General features: G+C 38.1%; 1 protein-coding gene across 1 annotated transcript; it reads left to right on the forward strand.

Moving 5' to 3' along the window:
- Positions 1 to 654: 654 nt before the first annotated feature.
- On the forward strand, positions 655 to 15,736 carry LOC127974980 (nonsense-mediated mRNA decay factor SMG5). Its single transcript, XM_052578642.1, has 22 exons — positions 655 to 1,038; positions 1,923 to 2,021; positions 2,215 to 2,338; positions 2,428 to 2,584; positions 3,577 to 3,666; positions 3,778 to 3,867; positions 4,003 to 4,081; positions 5,000 to 5,125; positions 5,899 to 5,967; positions 6,064 to 6,275; positions 7,325 to 7,468; positions 7,653 to 8,516; positions 9,209 to 9,378; positions 9,467 to 9,542; positions 9,638 to 9,813; positions 10,739 to 10,897; positions 12,558 to 12,617; positions 12,725 to 12,884; positions 13,982 to 14,072; positions 14,251 to 14,325; positions 14,438 to 14,576; positions 14,677 to 15,736. Exons 1-22 carry the CDS (start codon positions 974 to 976, stop codon positions 14,758 to 14,760), a joined length of 3,309 nt encoding a protein of 1,102 aa, XP_052434602.1. The 5' UTR covers positions 655 to 973; the 3' UTR covers positions 14,761 to 15,736.
- Positions 15,737 to 16,455: the final 719 nt, after the last annotated feature.

Genomic DNA, 16,455 nt, shown 5'->3' on the forward strand with positions numbered 1-16,455 from the left:
ATGATTTATATAGGCTACCTGGTTAATTTATATACTGGTTAATCAATTGATTTACATTATTCAGTGGTGAGAAAAGATGTCTTAAAGAACAAAACACATTACAAATGTTTGGCAATATACTATTAATAGCTATATGAAGTTTTAACAATATTAAAATTACGAAAATTTCCATTACCTGATGAGACACACTACAAGTGTGTTGCAAGTGTTTACAGAGTTTAAATTTTTATTTTCAGTACTCTGCATTTTAAAATAAACTTTTAAATGTCTGTTCAGTATAGGTGACACAATTTAATTTCTGGTGCTCCTAATTAGCTTAAGTGATAAAAATAAGTTACAAAATAAATATAGGCTACTCGGGCGGTATTCGAGATGTGTGGATTTAGTGTGCGTTAAGGGCACTGCGCTTTGGTGTTTTTAATATCTGGACAGTCTTGCGCACACGCGCTCTCAAGTGGCCAATACCGCAAGTGTGGACAAGGCATGTATAAAACAGCTCGCACCGAGCGCTTGCATTTGACCAATAACTTGACCTCAGGAAACTCTCGCGAGATTTGTAGCGGCGGTGTAGGAGTCCGTCAACTGTCGCGATACTTGCAGATGCCGCTGAACTGTGTGTGTATGGTGGGAGCATAGACAGTAAAAGAAAAGGTGGGAGGGGGTGAAAATGGCCGCTCGCGGAGCGACACTTGGAATGATGAGCGACAACAACACAAACACAAACCCTTCAAAATGTGACAGCTGACCCGAACCGACACCAGCACACACATCGGCTTCCGAACGGATGGGTATCGCGGCCGGTGGTGGGGGAGGACAGGAACGACAGCGTTTGTGTTCAAGTTGTAATTTGAAGGAAATAGGTGAGTTAGCTAGCCTGCTAACGTTAGCCGCGTGCTAAATTGGAGCTGGACGAACCAGAACCAAAACAAGATACACGAAAAAAGAAGACAGCAGCCGCACTATCACTGCTAGGATGAGCGGACCGGGTCAAGACAGCGAGCCGGAGGCCAAAGTGCTTCATATTAAACGACTGTACAGGTAAGAGTGCTGTCAGCAGGCCGGTACTGTAAGGAAACCTCTGTAATGCGTTATATATCTTATGTTTTTATGGGTCAGAAGTGTTTACAAACATATATTCATAAAGATAAATTGCTAAACGAGACACTTGACACTTGAATAAGGCGGCAGTTAAGCCATTTTTAGCGTATGCGTGTCGATAATGTCTCATCTGGGGATCTCATATTATTTGGCATCGAAGTATAGCCATTAAATCTAAATTTACTTTATTATTTACATCTAGAGGTTTTCTTTTTTAGTTTCTTTAAATTGAAAGAGGTGTGTGTATATAAGAATGAAAGGCCAGAATTGCACGAGAATGACAGGTATTTAAAATATTTGCACGCTTAACGATTGATGTATGATAGCCAGACAAATATAAGCATTTAAAATGAAACCGTTCATTGAACCTTAGATTAATTGTAAAATAAATGATTTTTAAAAATATTGCTATCATATTTTATACATTAAGTTTTAGTAGCTGGTATAGGGTGATTTAGGTGAATATTGATCTCAATAACATTTTATAAGGCCCAAACCTGCATACAGTACAAAAAAGTTCTGGCTTTTAATGTAATTTGAATTCTCACATTTAAACATGATTTCCCCCACAAAAAATAAACCTAAGTTGCTTCATTCCTGTAAATGTTTATCTTGAAATGTTGCTAAAATCTTGTGATTTGTAGCAGGTAAAAAGACACATTGAAAGCGATGACATTTAATGCAAAATATCCTCCTTTCTTTATAACCATCAACACTGAAGTCAATAATTGTGATTTTCAACTTAATAACTGTGAAAGTGTTGAATTGGATTTTGTTTTGTGAGTAACAATGTTTTCATGATTTCCTTTTTTGTTTTTATGTAGGGCTGTGGTGGAAACGGTGCACAAGTTGGATATTATAATCAGCGGCAAGTCGTCATACAGGGAGGTCTTCAAACCGGAGAATATCAGTTTGAGGAACAAGTAAGTGAAGTTCTCTCTGCAACCTGACCAGGCACAATACAATATAATTGGTCTCATAATGTTGTATTTCCATGGACAAGAGAAAGCTTTTATCACTTATCACATCAGTTTAACCCACAGTTGTTCATTAGCGTTCCCATATACTTAAATATCTCAGCTTCTTGTTTTTTAATTTTTATGTTCTTTTAACCAGATTGCGGGAGCTTTGTGTAAAGCTGATGTTCCTGCACCCTGTGGACTACGGACGCAAGGCAGAAGAGCTGCTTTGGAGGAAGGTCTACTATGAGGTCATTCAGGTCATCAAGACCAACAAGAAGGTACTGTCGCGTAACACATTCCATGATTTAAAGGAGTCTTATTTGCTGTTGTATTTGTGGTCAGACTGGAATCCTCTCTCTCTTCGCAGCATATTCACAGCCGCAGTGCTCTGGAGTGCGCTTACAGGACCCATCTGATCGCTGGGGTGGGTTTCTTTCAACACCTGCTGCTCTACATCCAGTCACACTATCAACTGGAGCTACAGGACTGCATCGACTGGACACACGTCACCGACCCACTCATCGGTGAGACATGCTTCCATATGAATATTAAAGGCAGTCTTCCTACAGTCATGGAAAACTAGGGGAATTTAAACAAATTTAAATTAATTAAAATGAGAAATTAAATATTTTTAATAAAAATATTATAATATAGAAATACATGATTATAAATGATATCAGTATTTTTTATATTATTAATAATGTTAATGTAAAATAATATTAATTCAAAACAAAATGTAAAGAAATCTATGCTATAGCAATTGTGATTTTTATTTTAATGTTATTATTTATTCTTAAATGTGAATTTTATTGAATTGAATAGTAATTGCTCTTTATAAGTTTAATCTCTATGAAGTTGATTATGGGTGGTGTTGGCACAGTGGATAAAACACATGCCTTTGGTGTGAGAGAACCGGTTTTGAATCCACTGTGAGACATTAGTGTGTCCCTGAGCAAGACACTTAACCCCTAGTTGCTCCAGAGGCGTGCAACCTCTGACATATATAGCAATTGTAAGTGACTTTGGATAAAACCGTCAGCTAAATGTAAATGTAAAAAAAAATTGAAAATTAGAAAGTCCATGGAGATTCACTGATCAAATGTTTTGGGAAAACCATAAAGGCATATTTATCCATTAAAAAAAAAAATCTGTCATTTAATACTAGCCCTCATTGTAAATATGTCTGAACAGAACAGCTAGAGTGCCCACAGTCATGGAGAACTTGTGATGTCACAAATTGTGGTTTCTAGACCTGATAAGGTTATGGAAATTAAATGTTTAGTAAATGTTCATTTTTCTAGTCTGCTCTAAAATGTACAGTTGTCTAGCAGTTTCTTTTTTGTGAGTGTAGTTTATTAAAGGATAATAAAAATTGGTATCAAGTACAGTCACAATTGACTGTAAACCTAGAGCAAAATCTCTGGTATTCCACAATATATGCTGTCTACATATCCAGATTTAGCATTTGCCGAATGAACCGTACATTGGATAATCTTTGTGTGATTAATGACTGCAGGTCGTAAGAAACCAGTCTCAGCCACCCCTAAAGAGATGGAGTGGGCCCAGATGGCATGTCACAGATGCCTTGTGTACTTGGGAGATCTCGGTAAGTGTGTTCTCACTTGACATTTTATAAAATCAGCTTCTCAAATCTCAGTCTGGCAGTGTGATATCATGTTCACATGATCTGAAATCAAACTGTCTAATGTTTATGAAGCGCGGTACCAAAATGAACTGGCGGGAGTGGAGGCAGAGCAGCTGGCGGAGCGCTTCTATCATCAGGCCTTGTCTGTTGCACCTCACGTCGGTGAGCGAGTCATTGCTTCTCACATCCTCTCTACAACACCTCTTCCTGGCACCAGAGAGCATGCATTATATAGGTTTTAATGAACATTAAATGGATCTCTTGTTTTTTTTGTTGTTTTTTTGTTGTCCCTTACAGGCATGCCGTTTAATCAGCTGGGTACGCTTGCTGGAAGTAAATTTTATAATGTCGAGGCTACTTACTACTACTTGCGCTGGTAAGGCATCTGAGAACAGCATTATATTTAAATGGATACAGCAGCATTACAGGACTGTTTAAAGGGGGGGTGAAATGCTCATTTTCACTCAATCTCCTGTTAATCTTGAGTACATATAGAGTAGTACTGCATCCTTCATATCTCCAAAAAGTCTTTAGTTTTATTATATTTATAAGAGAAAAATAGTCTGTGCCCATTTTTTTTTGGAAAAACACGAGCCGCTGGAGGCTTGACGTGTGGGCGGAGCTAAAGAATCACGAGCGCCAGTAGGCTTTTGCGTTGAGAGCGTTTGGAAATTGTGACATTACCGTGAGGAAAAAAAAACCATCATCCAAATCAAACCATGGCTAACAGTCAGATTCAGCTGTATATTTATGATCCAGAATCAGATCCCGAGGCTGAAACTGAACGAGAGCAGCATTTTTTGGTAATCTGTGCAGGGTTGTCTTGCCCTGGCAACCAAAAACACACTTCTTTTGTGACATTTCGCGACGCTCTGGCTCTGATCAGTGAACGTCTCTGCTCTCAGTGCTCTGCTATACGGGAGCGCGCGCTCTTCCGGCAGAAGTGCCTCAGGACCCATATAAGGAAATTCCGCTCCATCTAACGTCACACAGAGCCATACTCAAAAAAAAAAACTTTCTGAAACTTGTGACAAACCGGAAGAGGTAATTTTGGAAAAAAAATACTCCTTCAAACGTACAACTTAATTTTTGAAACTTTGTCCATGTTTAGCATGGGAATCCAACTCTTTAACAGTGTAAAAAAACTCAGTATGCATGAAATAGCATTTCACCCCCCCTTTAATGACAATCCTTTTCCGTTTGAAAAGTAGAATTACAGTTTTGTTATGACTAGTGTTTCAAGAATCTGATAACGCTGCGTGAACATAACAGACTGGTTTTTCCTGTTGAATAGTATTCAGTCGGAGACTCCCTTCGATGGCGCTTATGGGAATTTAAAGCGTCTGTTTGACAAGGCAGCCAAGATGTACCACCAGGTGAAGAAACAAGAGATGAAAAAACTTTCACCATCACGCCAGAGGTGTGTTCCCTCTCTTTTATATACATATAAAAGACAGGATGGAGGAGTGTTTTTCAATGTGTTCCTGTTATCCAAATCAGGTTCTCAACCCTTTTCCATTGTTCAACACAATTTTCAAAGGCCCCTCGTATAGGCTACAATATCACTACTGGTATTTCTGCTCTAACTGAAAAAAAGCTGTTTGCTTTCAGACTTCTTTCTATTATCAGAAACTGGGAGTGTCAATATATTCAACAAGTTAAATACAATTTATTTTGTACATTTTAATTGGGTTAAGAATAATCTGATGGTTTTTCTGAATGAAACTGTTGGTTTCAGAAGACAACACATGACAAGGCTGTTTTTGGGGGAGGGGGGGTGGCTGAATATCACACATTCATAGATCAAGCACATTGACTACTGCCATCAGGTACTATTGCTTATCTAACCAATCAGACAGTATTTTCCTGGTGAACGCTAATATCCTTAGTCTTAATATTAAGCCTTATCTTAACTCATAATCCTGCCCCGTCTGTTCAGTAACCACTGTAGTTTGTAACACTTCAAAGCTTTTCAAATCTTAAGTCAATATTTAAGATAGAAAGTTTAATAATTTAGTGTTTACAAATATAATACAGCCCCCAGATTATCATAGAGACTACTCGGTGATGGGATCAATAAACAGCACCTAACATTGCAACCTGGAAACCATAGCATAAAGCATTCTAGCGTCGTGCGGCAGACTAGCATGGGCAAGTAAATGACTCCCATTAATTGGGTAATTCTTGTTTCAGGTCAAAAGACATCAAAAGACTGCTGGTGAGCTTCATGTATTTGCAGAGCCTGCTGCAGCCCAAGAACAGGTGAGAGCATCACCTCCCGAAAGCATCGTTGCTTACCTGAAAGATCTCATTTAAGAATCAAATCGACTCGACTAATATCCTGTCACATCTCTTCAGTCTGATGGAGACGGAGCTGACGTCGCTGTGCCAGTCTGTGCTGGAAGACTTTAACCTGGTGCTGTTCTACCTCCCCCTTCCTGCTCATGGCAGCCAGTCAGCCAGCGAGGAGGAGGAAGAGCACGACTCGCTCTGCTCCGTGCTTCCTGACAGCCTCATATTCAAGATGGCGGTGACTTGCCTTATGGTGGTGCACAGTTTGAAGAGAGGGGGTAAGTGTGAACCCAAAAAATTGATCACAACATCTGCTGCTCATTTTACGCAGCGTCACTATGACATTAATTATGTTGCATTGCATTTGATAAGCAGACACGTACTGCTTCGCCAGTCTAAAAATAGTGCTGGCTTCAAGTGAATTATTTTTATTATGGTATGGTAGTTGTGTGTCGCCTCAGGCTTATTTGGATTTTGATACATCAGGCAGCAAGCTCAGTTTCCTGGTGATTTTTAGACATTCAGACTGCACCCTGACCAAATACAACACTGTAAAGGACAAGTGAAAAATACTTAATATCTGTGGTCAGGAGCATGCTTTGGACTAGTGGACAAGCACTGTTTTTCAACTGTAACACACATCATAGTGTTGTTTTAGTTTTATTCGTTTACATTCGTTTTTATAGTATTTATAAAAATTTCTAATTAGATTTGAGATTTTATGTTTACATTTTTAGTTAAATATTTAGTTTTTTTATGTGTCATATTTATCTATCTTTTTATTTATTTCCAGTTTCAACATTTTGGTAATTTGTTTCATTTTTATTTTATTGTTATTTCAGTGAATTCTCAAGGTGTTTTATCAGATTTTTTGAATGTTAATTTATTTTAGCTTTATTTCAAATAATTAAACAATTCTTTTATAGTTTGCATTGGGTATATCTCGCTCTCTCTATTCATATATATATTTATGTAGTGTGTGTAAAATAAAATTACTAAATGACAAGTAGGTATAAAGTAAAAATTTAAATAACCATTTTAGGTGGAAATAGGCTATACTGCGCAAAATCTGGAAATATCATGGTCTTTTAAATTGTTTTCCATCCTTGAAAAAGTCCATATATATATATATATATATATATATATATATATATATATATATATATATATATATATATATATATATATATATTAAAAAAGTCAAATATCTGTCAAGTTAATGTCTGTTTAGGGAAATGTTGGAATCATTCAAACCAAAGTTCTTATTTTTAATTTTTTTTTGCAAATGAAGTACTGACTTCTAATTCAAACTGTGATTCATTTTTAGCTTCAAAGCAGTACAGTGCCTCCATTGCTTTCACGTTGGCTCTGTTCTCCCATTTGGTCAATCATGTCAACATTCGACTGCAAGCTGAACTGGAGGAGGGAGAGAGTGGCGTCCCACCCCTGCACACTGATAACACTGGCATGGGTACTTCTGTTTTGCTTCCGAGTCATTTTGTTAGCTGTCGTTGTATCTGTGAAGAAAATATTTAGTGCTGTTCACCTGAATCAGTTTTTTTTATAATGCTTTCTAGTTAGGCAGCTCACTAGGATTAGGAAAAACTTTTTGCCACTCCAAACTAACTTTCCCGTTGTGATGCTTTTGTTCTTAGGTGACGCTGATGCCAGAGATCATGATAGTGTTGCTCTCTCAGAGGAGAGAACCCTGCAGAACGGCTCCCTAGAGGAAGATGATGAAGAAGAGCAGAAGGAGAATGAGGAAGGTGAGCATAAGGGAAACGGAAGGACAATGGGGACAAAGAAAAGCCTGGAGAAGAAAAGATCAGCTGAGGAGGTGCAAAAGCAGAAGCGGAAGCTCTCACGGCTCTCCATGCTCCGCCGCAGACGCTGCGCTCACAAGGAGGACGAGAGCGACCTGAGCGAGGGATTTGAGAGTGACGAAGAGGAGGATGAGGAAGGTGGAGGTCCGGTCGACGGTCTGGGAGCCGCTAGAGTTCAGATGAACACTTTAGGGAGGGAAGGGCGGAGGGGACCACTTCCTGTGGATGGCAGCTGGGAAAGCGGTTCGGAGGAGGATGAGGGCGGCACGGCTTTTGATGTCGAGACGGACTCTGACATGAACAGTCAGGAATCTCGTTCGGATCTCGAAGACATGGAGGATGCTGAGCATGTGCCACAACAACAGCAGCTACAACAAGAGGAAAGTGAGCAACCGCAGCCGTCTAGGGAGGAAAACTCGACACCTCCAGTAACCAACGGCCCCTTAGTGTCTAATGACGCCAGCATCAGCAGAAACCTGCAGGCCATGTCCTCTCAGCTCTTCCAAGCTAAACGCTGCTTTCGACTCGCCCCCACCTTTAGCAATGTACTGCTCCGCCCTGCAGCTCCAGCTAACCCCGCCCCAGACTCAGACCCCGCCCCAGTGCAAGAAGCCACACCTCCTGCTGAAGAAATATCAAGAAGCATGAGTCCAGAGATTGCTAATGGAACCAATGACAATGGTACATTGCTTACAAGTAAGTGACTTTGAGTTTTCTCCAATTAATTTAGACTGCTTTACACATTATTTCAGTCAATAAAACTACTTTTTACATTTTACTTAACATTTTAAATGTTTGGGCCCTGTACGAAGTCTCTTGTGCTCCAACATTGCATTTATGGGGGCAGTAATACTGTAAAATATTTTTACATTTTAAAATAACTTTTCTACTTTACTGTACTTTAAAATGTAATTTGTCTTGTGATGCAGAGCTGAATTTTCATAGCCATTTCTCCAGTCGTCAGTGTCACATGATCCTTCAGAAATCATTCTAATATGCTATTTCGGTGCATGAGAAATTTCTTATTATTTAGATTTTATTTGTTTAGTATATACTACTATTTAAGATTTTTCTTTTATCAATTCGGGAAATGGTAGCACTGCTTTGATGAATAGAAACTATTTTAAAAAAAAATTATATTTGAAATACAAGTTATAAAAAATATTTCCTTTCACTTTTGTTCAATTTAATGCTTCCTTGCTTAATAAAAGAAATGTGTTTAAAAAAGTTTAGAAAAGTTTAAAACGCTGATGTAACATTTCTTAAAACTTGTAGTGATCTAAAACCTTAAAACAGTACAGTTACACTGCCTTTCAGACACTGTTATTTCCTTCAGGAAGTGCATATTTTGTCCATTCTTGTAAAACGATCTGGTTTGTCATACGCAGATCCTGACTCTGATTCTGAGGGCAGTGAGCACAGCAACCATTCGATCCACAGTGAGAAAACCCTTTCTGAGCGACTAGAGATTCTGACCAATCAGAGTCTCATCCAGGTGGTGAAGGTCTTCTTGGATTGGCTGAGGACGAACACTGATATCATCCTCATGTGTGCTCAGGTACATGGGACTCTAAAATTGTGCATTTTACTAGCATAAACAGCATCTTCATCTATTTGCTTAGCTATGTTGGTCTCTCCCCAAACAGAGTTCTCAGAGCTTGTGGAACAGACTCTCAGTGCTGCTTAATTTGCTTCCTGAGGGCAGCAAGATGTTAGAAACAGGTGAGAGAAATCAGTTTATAAAAACTCATTTATTGATAGATTCAGTTTTTTTATTAATATTATTCATAACAACTTTTTCTCTGCTTATGTTGCAGATTTAGGTCTGAATAAGCATGTAACAGAACTGCTGAATGAGTGTGAGCAGCCTGGTTTGGTTCAGTCGCTGCTGTTGCCAGAGGATCTGGCCCTCCGCCACCTTCCTGTCCTCAGCGTAGCCCACCGACGCCTGGACTTCACAGGCCAGAGACCCCCTCTTACCCCTCTGGACGAGGTATCCATCACACTTACCTCTTATGTGCCTATGTGCTGCTGAAGAGTTTGTGTGACATCTGCACGGTTTCATTTTTTTTCCTTTCAAGTCTTTTTAACCATTCAAAAATTGTTCTGAACAACTCAACAATTTGTTTGCCATCATCAAAGACATACATTGCAACACACAATACATTACAATCATATGCTCTTGCATGTCTATATTTCATCTTTGAAGTAAAAACTGTGGAAACCAAAACATAACTGTATAGCAAGGTTTTTACTACATTTTACTTGAATTTGAGCCTTAACTCTAATGAATGATACTTAAAAAATAGTTTATAATATACACTACTATTCAAACGTTTGGTGTCAGCAAGGTATTTTTATTGATTTCATTTTTTTGTTTGTTTGTTGAGCATCGAATCAGCATATTAGAATGATTTCTGAAGGATCATGTGTCACTAAAGACTGGAGTGATGGCACTGAAAATTAAGTTTTGCTACCAAAGAAATAAAATATCTATTTAAAAAGAAAACAAAAATTATTTTAATTATAGTAATATTTTGCAGTGTGCTGTTTTAAAAAAAATATGTATATACATACAGCCTCGGTGTGAGACTTTTTTTTTTTATATTCTTACCGACTCCAATATTTTGAGCGGTAGTGTATATGTTAACAACAACAACAAAAAAGTGAATATATTAAAATAAAAATAAAAATTGTTTGGTGCTTCCTGGAAATTACTAAAACAGTTGTAATCCTCACATTTCTTAGGATTCTCTCTCATCCTTACATGACTATCATTATGTACAGTAATGTTTGCTCCGTGAAAAATGAAGTACTTGGTTTCTGCTAATTGTTACATTCTGCTAATATTTTTAACATTCAGTGTCTTTTGCATTCTCTCATATTCCTTCTTCGTGTCTCTTTTTCGTGCTGTCCAGTGTGTGGTGCGCGTGTGCTGCATTCGCAGCTTTGGTCACTTCCTCACAAATCTCCAAGGCAACGTGTTGCACTTCAACCCGGAGGCGGGCATCTTCACCAGCATCAGCCAATCAGAGCAGGACAACCTGGTTCAGCAGGCCAAGGCCCAGTTCCGCATGGTAAAAGACGTGGGATTAAATAGTAATGAAAGACCGACATTAAACCAAACAATTATTGGAACAATAACAGCTCTGTATTGATTTGCACTCTTAAAACTCAGCGGATGTCTTACGTGTGTTCAGATACATCGGTTCAGTTGCTGATTTCAGTAGCCGTACCACTTAAATCCTTGCAGAAATAGTCACGGAAAGTGCATCTAAATGATAGGGTCCACACGGTTAAGAAAACGAGGCTTTTTCATAAAAACTCACCACATTTGTGAGCTTTTGTTTGAGAGCCTTATGTTGCCAAGCAACCACGCAGCCCTTAGGGTAGAACAAATGATGGTTGAAGTGCCACCTTGCTGTGCTGCTGAAGAGGCGGCTCTTTCTGCTACAGTTTCATTAAAACCTTCGGGGTCTGCCAATGAAAAGAATGTCTGGCAGTCCATGACAAGCTCAAGGAATAAGGCCGCAGAGAAACTACAGCACAAGCGCTGCAATCATCAGGAACTTTGTGTTTCTGGTGTTAAATAAGTGACTTTGAGAATCCCGCATGATTCTCCGAAGCGCTTTCTGTTGGTTTTAGTCTGTCCCACAGATAACCTGATTAGATCTTGTTGCATGTGCGTAAACCGCAAAACAAGAAAATGAGATTTTTGTCATTTTCAACTTGTGGCATTCGACCAACATCTTAACACTCGCATCTGATCGTCATCTAATTTGGATTTGTAATCATTGTTACATGTCAGATAGTGTTAGATCCAACCTGAAACTATCGTTTGGCATTCAGGTGAGGGTGGTGGAAGCATGGGAGTTCATACATGTGAATCATGCAGACTTAAGGCAAAAGTCAGTGATTTGAATGCAAAAATATTTAACGTTGTACAGATCCAAAGATGAACAGAGAACGTTTATCAGTCCATTTTGACCTGCATTGATCCTGCTTTAGTCAGAACAGACATTTTGGTTTGTAAAACATGATTTAAAAGTTTGACGGTCTCCACCTCAACCATACAGTAAAAAGTAATACTTTTTACATATTACAATTAAAATAACAGTTTTCCATTGGAATATGTTTTCAAATGTAATTTATTCCTATGATCCTGTGATTCCTGCTCAATATTTTTTTTGAAACTGATGAAATTGTTTCCAGAATTGTTGAGTATAAAGTTCAAAAGAACATAATTTGTACAAAATAAATTATTTTTGTAACAATATAAAATATATATATATATTGTCTGTTTGATCAATCTAATGCATATTTGATTAATACAAACATTAAAGCAGGAGCATGGTTAATCTTGTAGTTAACCAGTATGCAAATAAAATTAATTTCTAAAACCATCTTAAAATGAACTGAAGCCTTTGAGCGAAATGAATGTGTGAAACAGCAAGGTGTCCTTTTTGTATTTCTCTTCCCAGAATTATAAGGTTAAATATATGTCTGGTTTAATCATTAATCTCTTTCAGGGCACTATAAGGTATTCTTAAAAAAAAGAATGCACAAAACATGAGTGTAAACCAACAGATCTGTCTCGCTTGTGTTTTTCTCATACTTCTAAAGAACAAAAATATATTAAGCTGCTTATTCACACCTTGTGTTTACTGAGGGTAGAATCTGAGTCATGTTTTGAGGTTACACAGAGGTTATACTGACCTTGCCTTGACTTGTCCACAGGCGGAGGAGGAAGCTCGCAGAAACCGGCTCATGAGAGATATGGCCCAGCTACGCCTACAGGTCAGACCAGCTGTGGGGTTCATTTCCAACTTTTATTAATGCACATCTAGCTCACAACAATTCATGCGTTAATGGGCGCAGTAATGAAGCATTTCCTCTGTCTGCAGTTGGAGGTCTCTCAGCTGGAGGGCAGTCTGCAGCAGCCCAAAGCGCAATCCTCCATGTCTCCTTATCTGGTGCCAGATACCACGGTTCTCTGCCAGCACCTGGGGCTGCTCAGACAGCTGGCTGCCAGCGGCTGCTTCATCATCATCATCCCTCGCACAGGTCAGCCCGCGGGTCTCCTGTCTCCTAATGAGAGCTTCCACAGTTGTGGGAAATCTGAAAATAGCAGGGGATTTAAAAATGCTGTTTTTCAAGTCTGGAAATGTCATGCAATCTTAATTCATTCAAATTTCTATAGTCAACATGTTTATCTGGCTAAACTCGGCAAGTTATCAGTATTCTTATTGTTAACTAAAACAATTGATGATTAAAAATGAAAAATGTAGACTTGAATAAAAATTATAAATGAATGTTTAAATTACTAGATTTACCAAAATTGTAATAAAGATAAAATAAAGCTATATTGAAATAATAAAAAAAAAAACGAATAAAAATGACAAAATTAATGACAAAAAAGAACTGTAATCTAAAACAATCCTAAATACTATAATGGTATATAAATAATACTAAAATAACACTGCTAGTTATTATGTTTAAGCTGGAATAAACTATACATGTTTTAATATTTTATTTAGCATAAATAGAAATAGGTCCTTATGTTGTAGAATGACTGAATAATAATGTCTAAAATAAATTAAAGTATAGAAATCTAGAAATATATGAAGAAAAAACGCATAACAAAATGACTAAAATTCAAATAGCTGATCGTATGAAAATGTAGGCTAATTCAAAATGTTAATAAAAAGTTTAATCGCATATAAACAAACTTTTATAATAGCATAAAACCTGCAAATCATTCTTTTGAGTCAGTCAAACCGGTTCACAAATCATTCTGAATGTTTCATTAGCATCTCGGTCAGACTCTAAATGATTTTTAGCAATCCTTGTTCACTCTAGAAACTGTGAAGGTCATGGAAAAGGAAATTCATCAGTCAGAAAGAGTGGGGGCGCCCCTATCATCTTAGCATAGAGAGCCTTCTGGTCTAATTTGCCAATATTTCTGATTGGCTAATAGAATGTTTACACTAGTTATTTTACTAATCGCTGCACTTGAAATGATTTAAGATCTAAACTCTCAAGTTTTTACCTAAGATGTAATGAAAAATACGGACTTTTGTTCAGAATGTGTGCCAGGGATGACCAATCAGTGTATGTTCGTACAAATTGCTCAACTGAGATGAATTTCTGGTCACATGCAGTGATTGATGGCCTGGATTTGCTGAAGAAAGAGAACTCCGGAGCAAGAGATGGAATCAGATTCCTTGAGACAGAGTTCCGGAAGGGGAACAGGTACGTCTTGAGCTCAGCACTGAGTTTTAGTGATTCTGGTGTTAGAAAACTCTTCCAAACTGTAGACAGCAGACCTGTAGAACAAGAAGTCTGATTCGAATTTGAGATGGCACTATTGAGAGAGCCTGCATTTTAATGTTTTACGCTTGAGCTTTTATTCTCACTTATTGTGCAACAGGTACATCCGCTGCCAGAAAGAGATGGGAAGAAGCTTTGAGAGGGACAAATTAAAACGACAAGACATTGAAGCCTGGTAAGCCACATCATCTTCACTTTCTGTTTGAGAGCCGAGGGACTTTGACTGCAGTTGTGAAGTCCTGTAGGGTTTCCTGCAGATGCTATCTCAACTCTGTTCCTATTAACAGGCACCTGTATAAGATGGTGGACAGCTGTCGCCAGCTGACGGGATCTCAGAGCAGTGGAGATGAAGACACCGCTGGCATGGTGACCATCCTGACAGGACACGCACTAGAGGAGCTGACTGAAAGATCAGCTTCCATGAAGGTCAGTCAGGAATTAGCAGACTGTAAAGAAGACTCTACCATCATAATAGTGTGTTGTAGAACCTTCTAGCATATGAGATTGTTATTTGTTTTGGCTGCAGGCGGCTGTCCAGGCGGTGGCAGCAGCAGGCATGGAGCTGAAGAACATCACCGACTTCTACCGGCAGTGGAAAGAGATGGGCTGAGAGACGGTGTGGGACGCAGGGGGTCGGCTCGGCATTCGGCTGATCGCACACTCACCCCCCCTCGCTCATTCTCTCTCTCCCACTTTACTGCTCTGTCCGTATCTGCGTCTCCAGGAAAAAAATAAAAAAACTCAAAAGATGGAGGGTTAGAAGGAAGGAGGGTGCAGGAAGTGTGTGGAGTAAAGAGAAGTCAGAGGAACGGGGGGCTTTAACCTACAACAGCGCATCCTCAACCCCGAAACAGGAGAGTTCAAAGAAGCTACGGGGTGAAAACACTCAGTTTAATATGTCATAACCAGGCATATATACTGATGAAATGAGTGTATATGTTTTGAGAGAGAAACGAACATTCATGTGCATATACGTCAAAAACAAACCCATACATTGAAATATATAGATGTTTTTGGATTTTTTTTTCTTTTCGTCTTCTGGCTACGGTCATGGGGTTAGACTGCCACATGGATGTCTGTGTTTGACCGCGGCGGTGAGCGCAGAACAGAAATCATCCCATCTAGCGTTTACCCTAGACTCCTAGGGTCGCGAAGGATTCAGGGTTTAGGGTGTACACTTCTTTTTGATGATCCGTTCTCTCTAACGTGGCTTCCCCACTTTTTAATTTTTTTTTTTTTTGCTGTGTAACTTTGTGATCTAATGTATTGTGTTATTTGTGTATGAGCAGGAAGTCTGGCAAATGGTTGCTTTTATTCGATTTTATTTTTGTATGTCGTATTGCCTTTGTATGCTGAGCTGAACACACAGGAGTGAGGATGGGTGTAGAGTCGCAGACTTCATCTGACTCCAGTCACTCTGCTGTGCTGTCGGATGTGGAAGTGTTTCTCTTCACCTCTCAACAATCTAGTCCCAGTCATTCGCCATCACATTCTCATAGTAATTGTCCCATATTGCACAACGCAAAGGTATCCAGTGTACATGTGAGGCAGTGCATTAAACAATAAAATGATTTCGTTTAAGGGGGGTTTGTCTCTGTCATGGTTGTTAAATTCATGTGAATTTGAGTGGCATCAAAAAAAAAAAAAGATATATATATATATATATTAAAATTTAATTTTAGCAAATCGTTTGTGAAAGAAGGTTCTTTACCTTCAGAAAATGTTTGAAAACGTCCATAAGATTATTATTATTTTGGAAAAAGCTAAGAAATAATAATAAAATAAAATCATTTAATTAAATAAAATGACCTGCCATTAAACATTTTACTAAAAAAAATAAACACTTGCCAACATCTCTCCTTTTTATTTCTGTTTAAGTATAAAATTATAAAATAAAACCTAAACTTTATGAAAATTAAGTTAATGAAAAAATACTAAAACTTCAAAACTATAAAGGATGTAATTCAAAACCCAATAACAGTATATTAATGATACTAAAATACAACTATATAGAAATTTGTATATATTAGTTATTTTCTAGCATTAAACATTAAGTACAATGTAAATTATGTAAACTTCAATATATAATGTAAAAAAGATACAGTAAGCATGGTTACAATGAGTTTGCAGGTCTAATTAACTGAACTAATCTGAAATTAGTCCTTTATCACTCAGCAGATGCTATTTGGGACTTAATTTTTAGTTCAGTTCCTACTATATAAGTGTAATTTGTAATGGGATACTAAAAATAGCAGGGGATTTCTAGCAGCGAATATGCCATACCCCGGTCCTTCTCATTCATACG

This window comes from Carassius gibelio, chromosome B16 (assembly GCF_023724105.1).
Source record: "Carassius gibelio isolate Cgi1373 ecotype wild population from Czech Republic chromosome B16, carGib1.2-hapl.c, whole genome shotgun sequence".
NCBI classification, from domain to species: Eukaryota; Metazoa; Chordata; class Actinopteri; order Cypriniformes; family Cyprinidae; genus Carassius; species Carassius gibelio.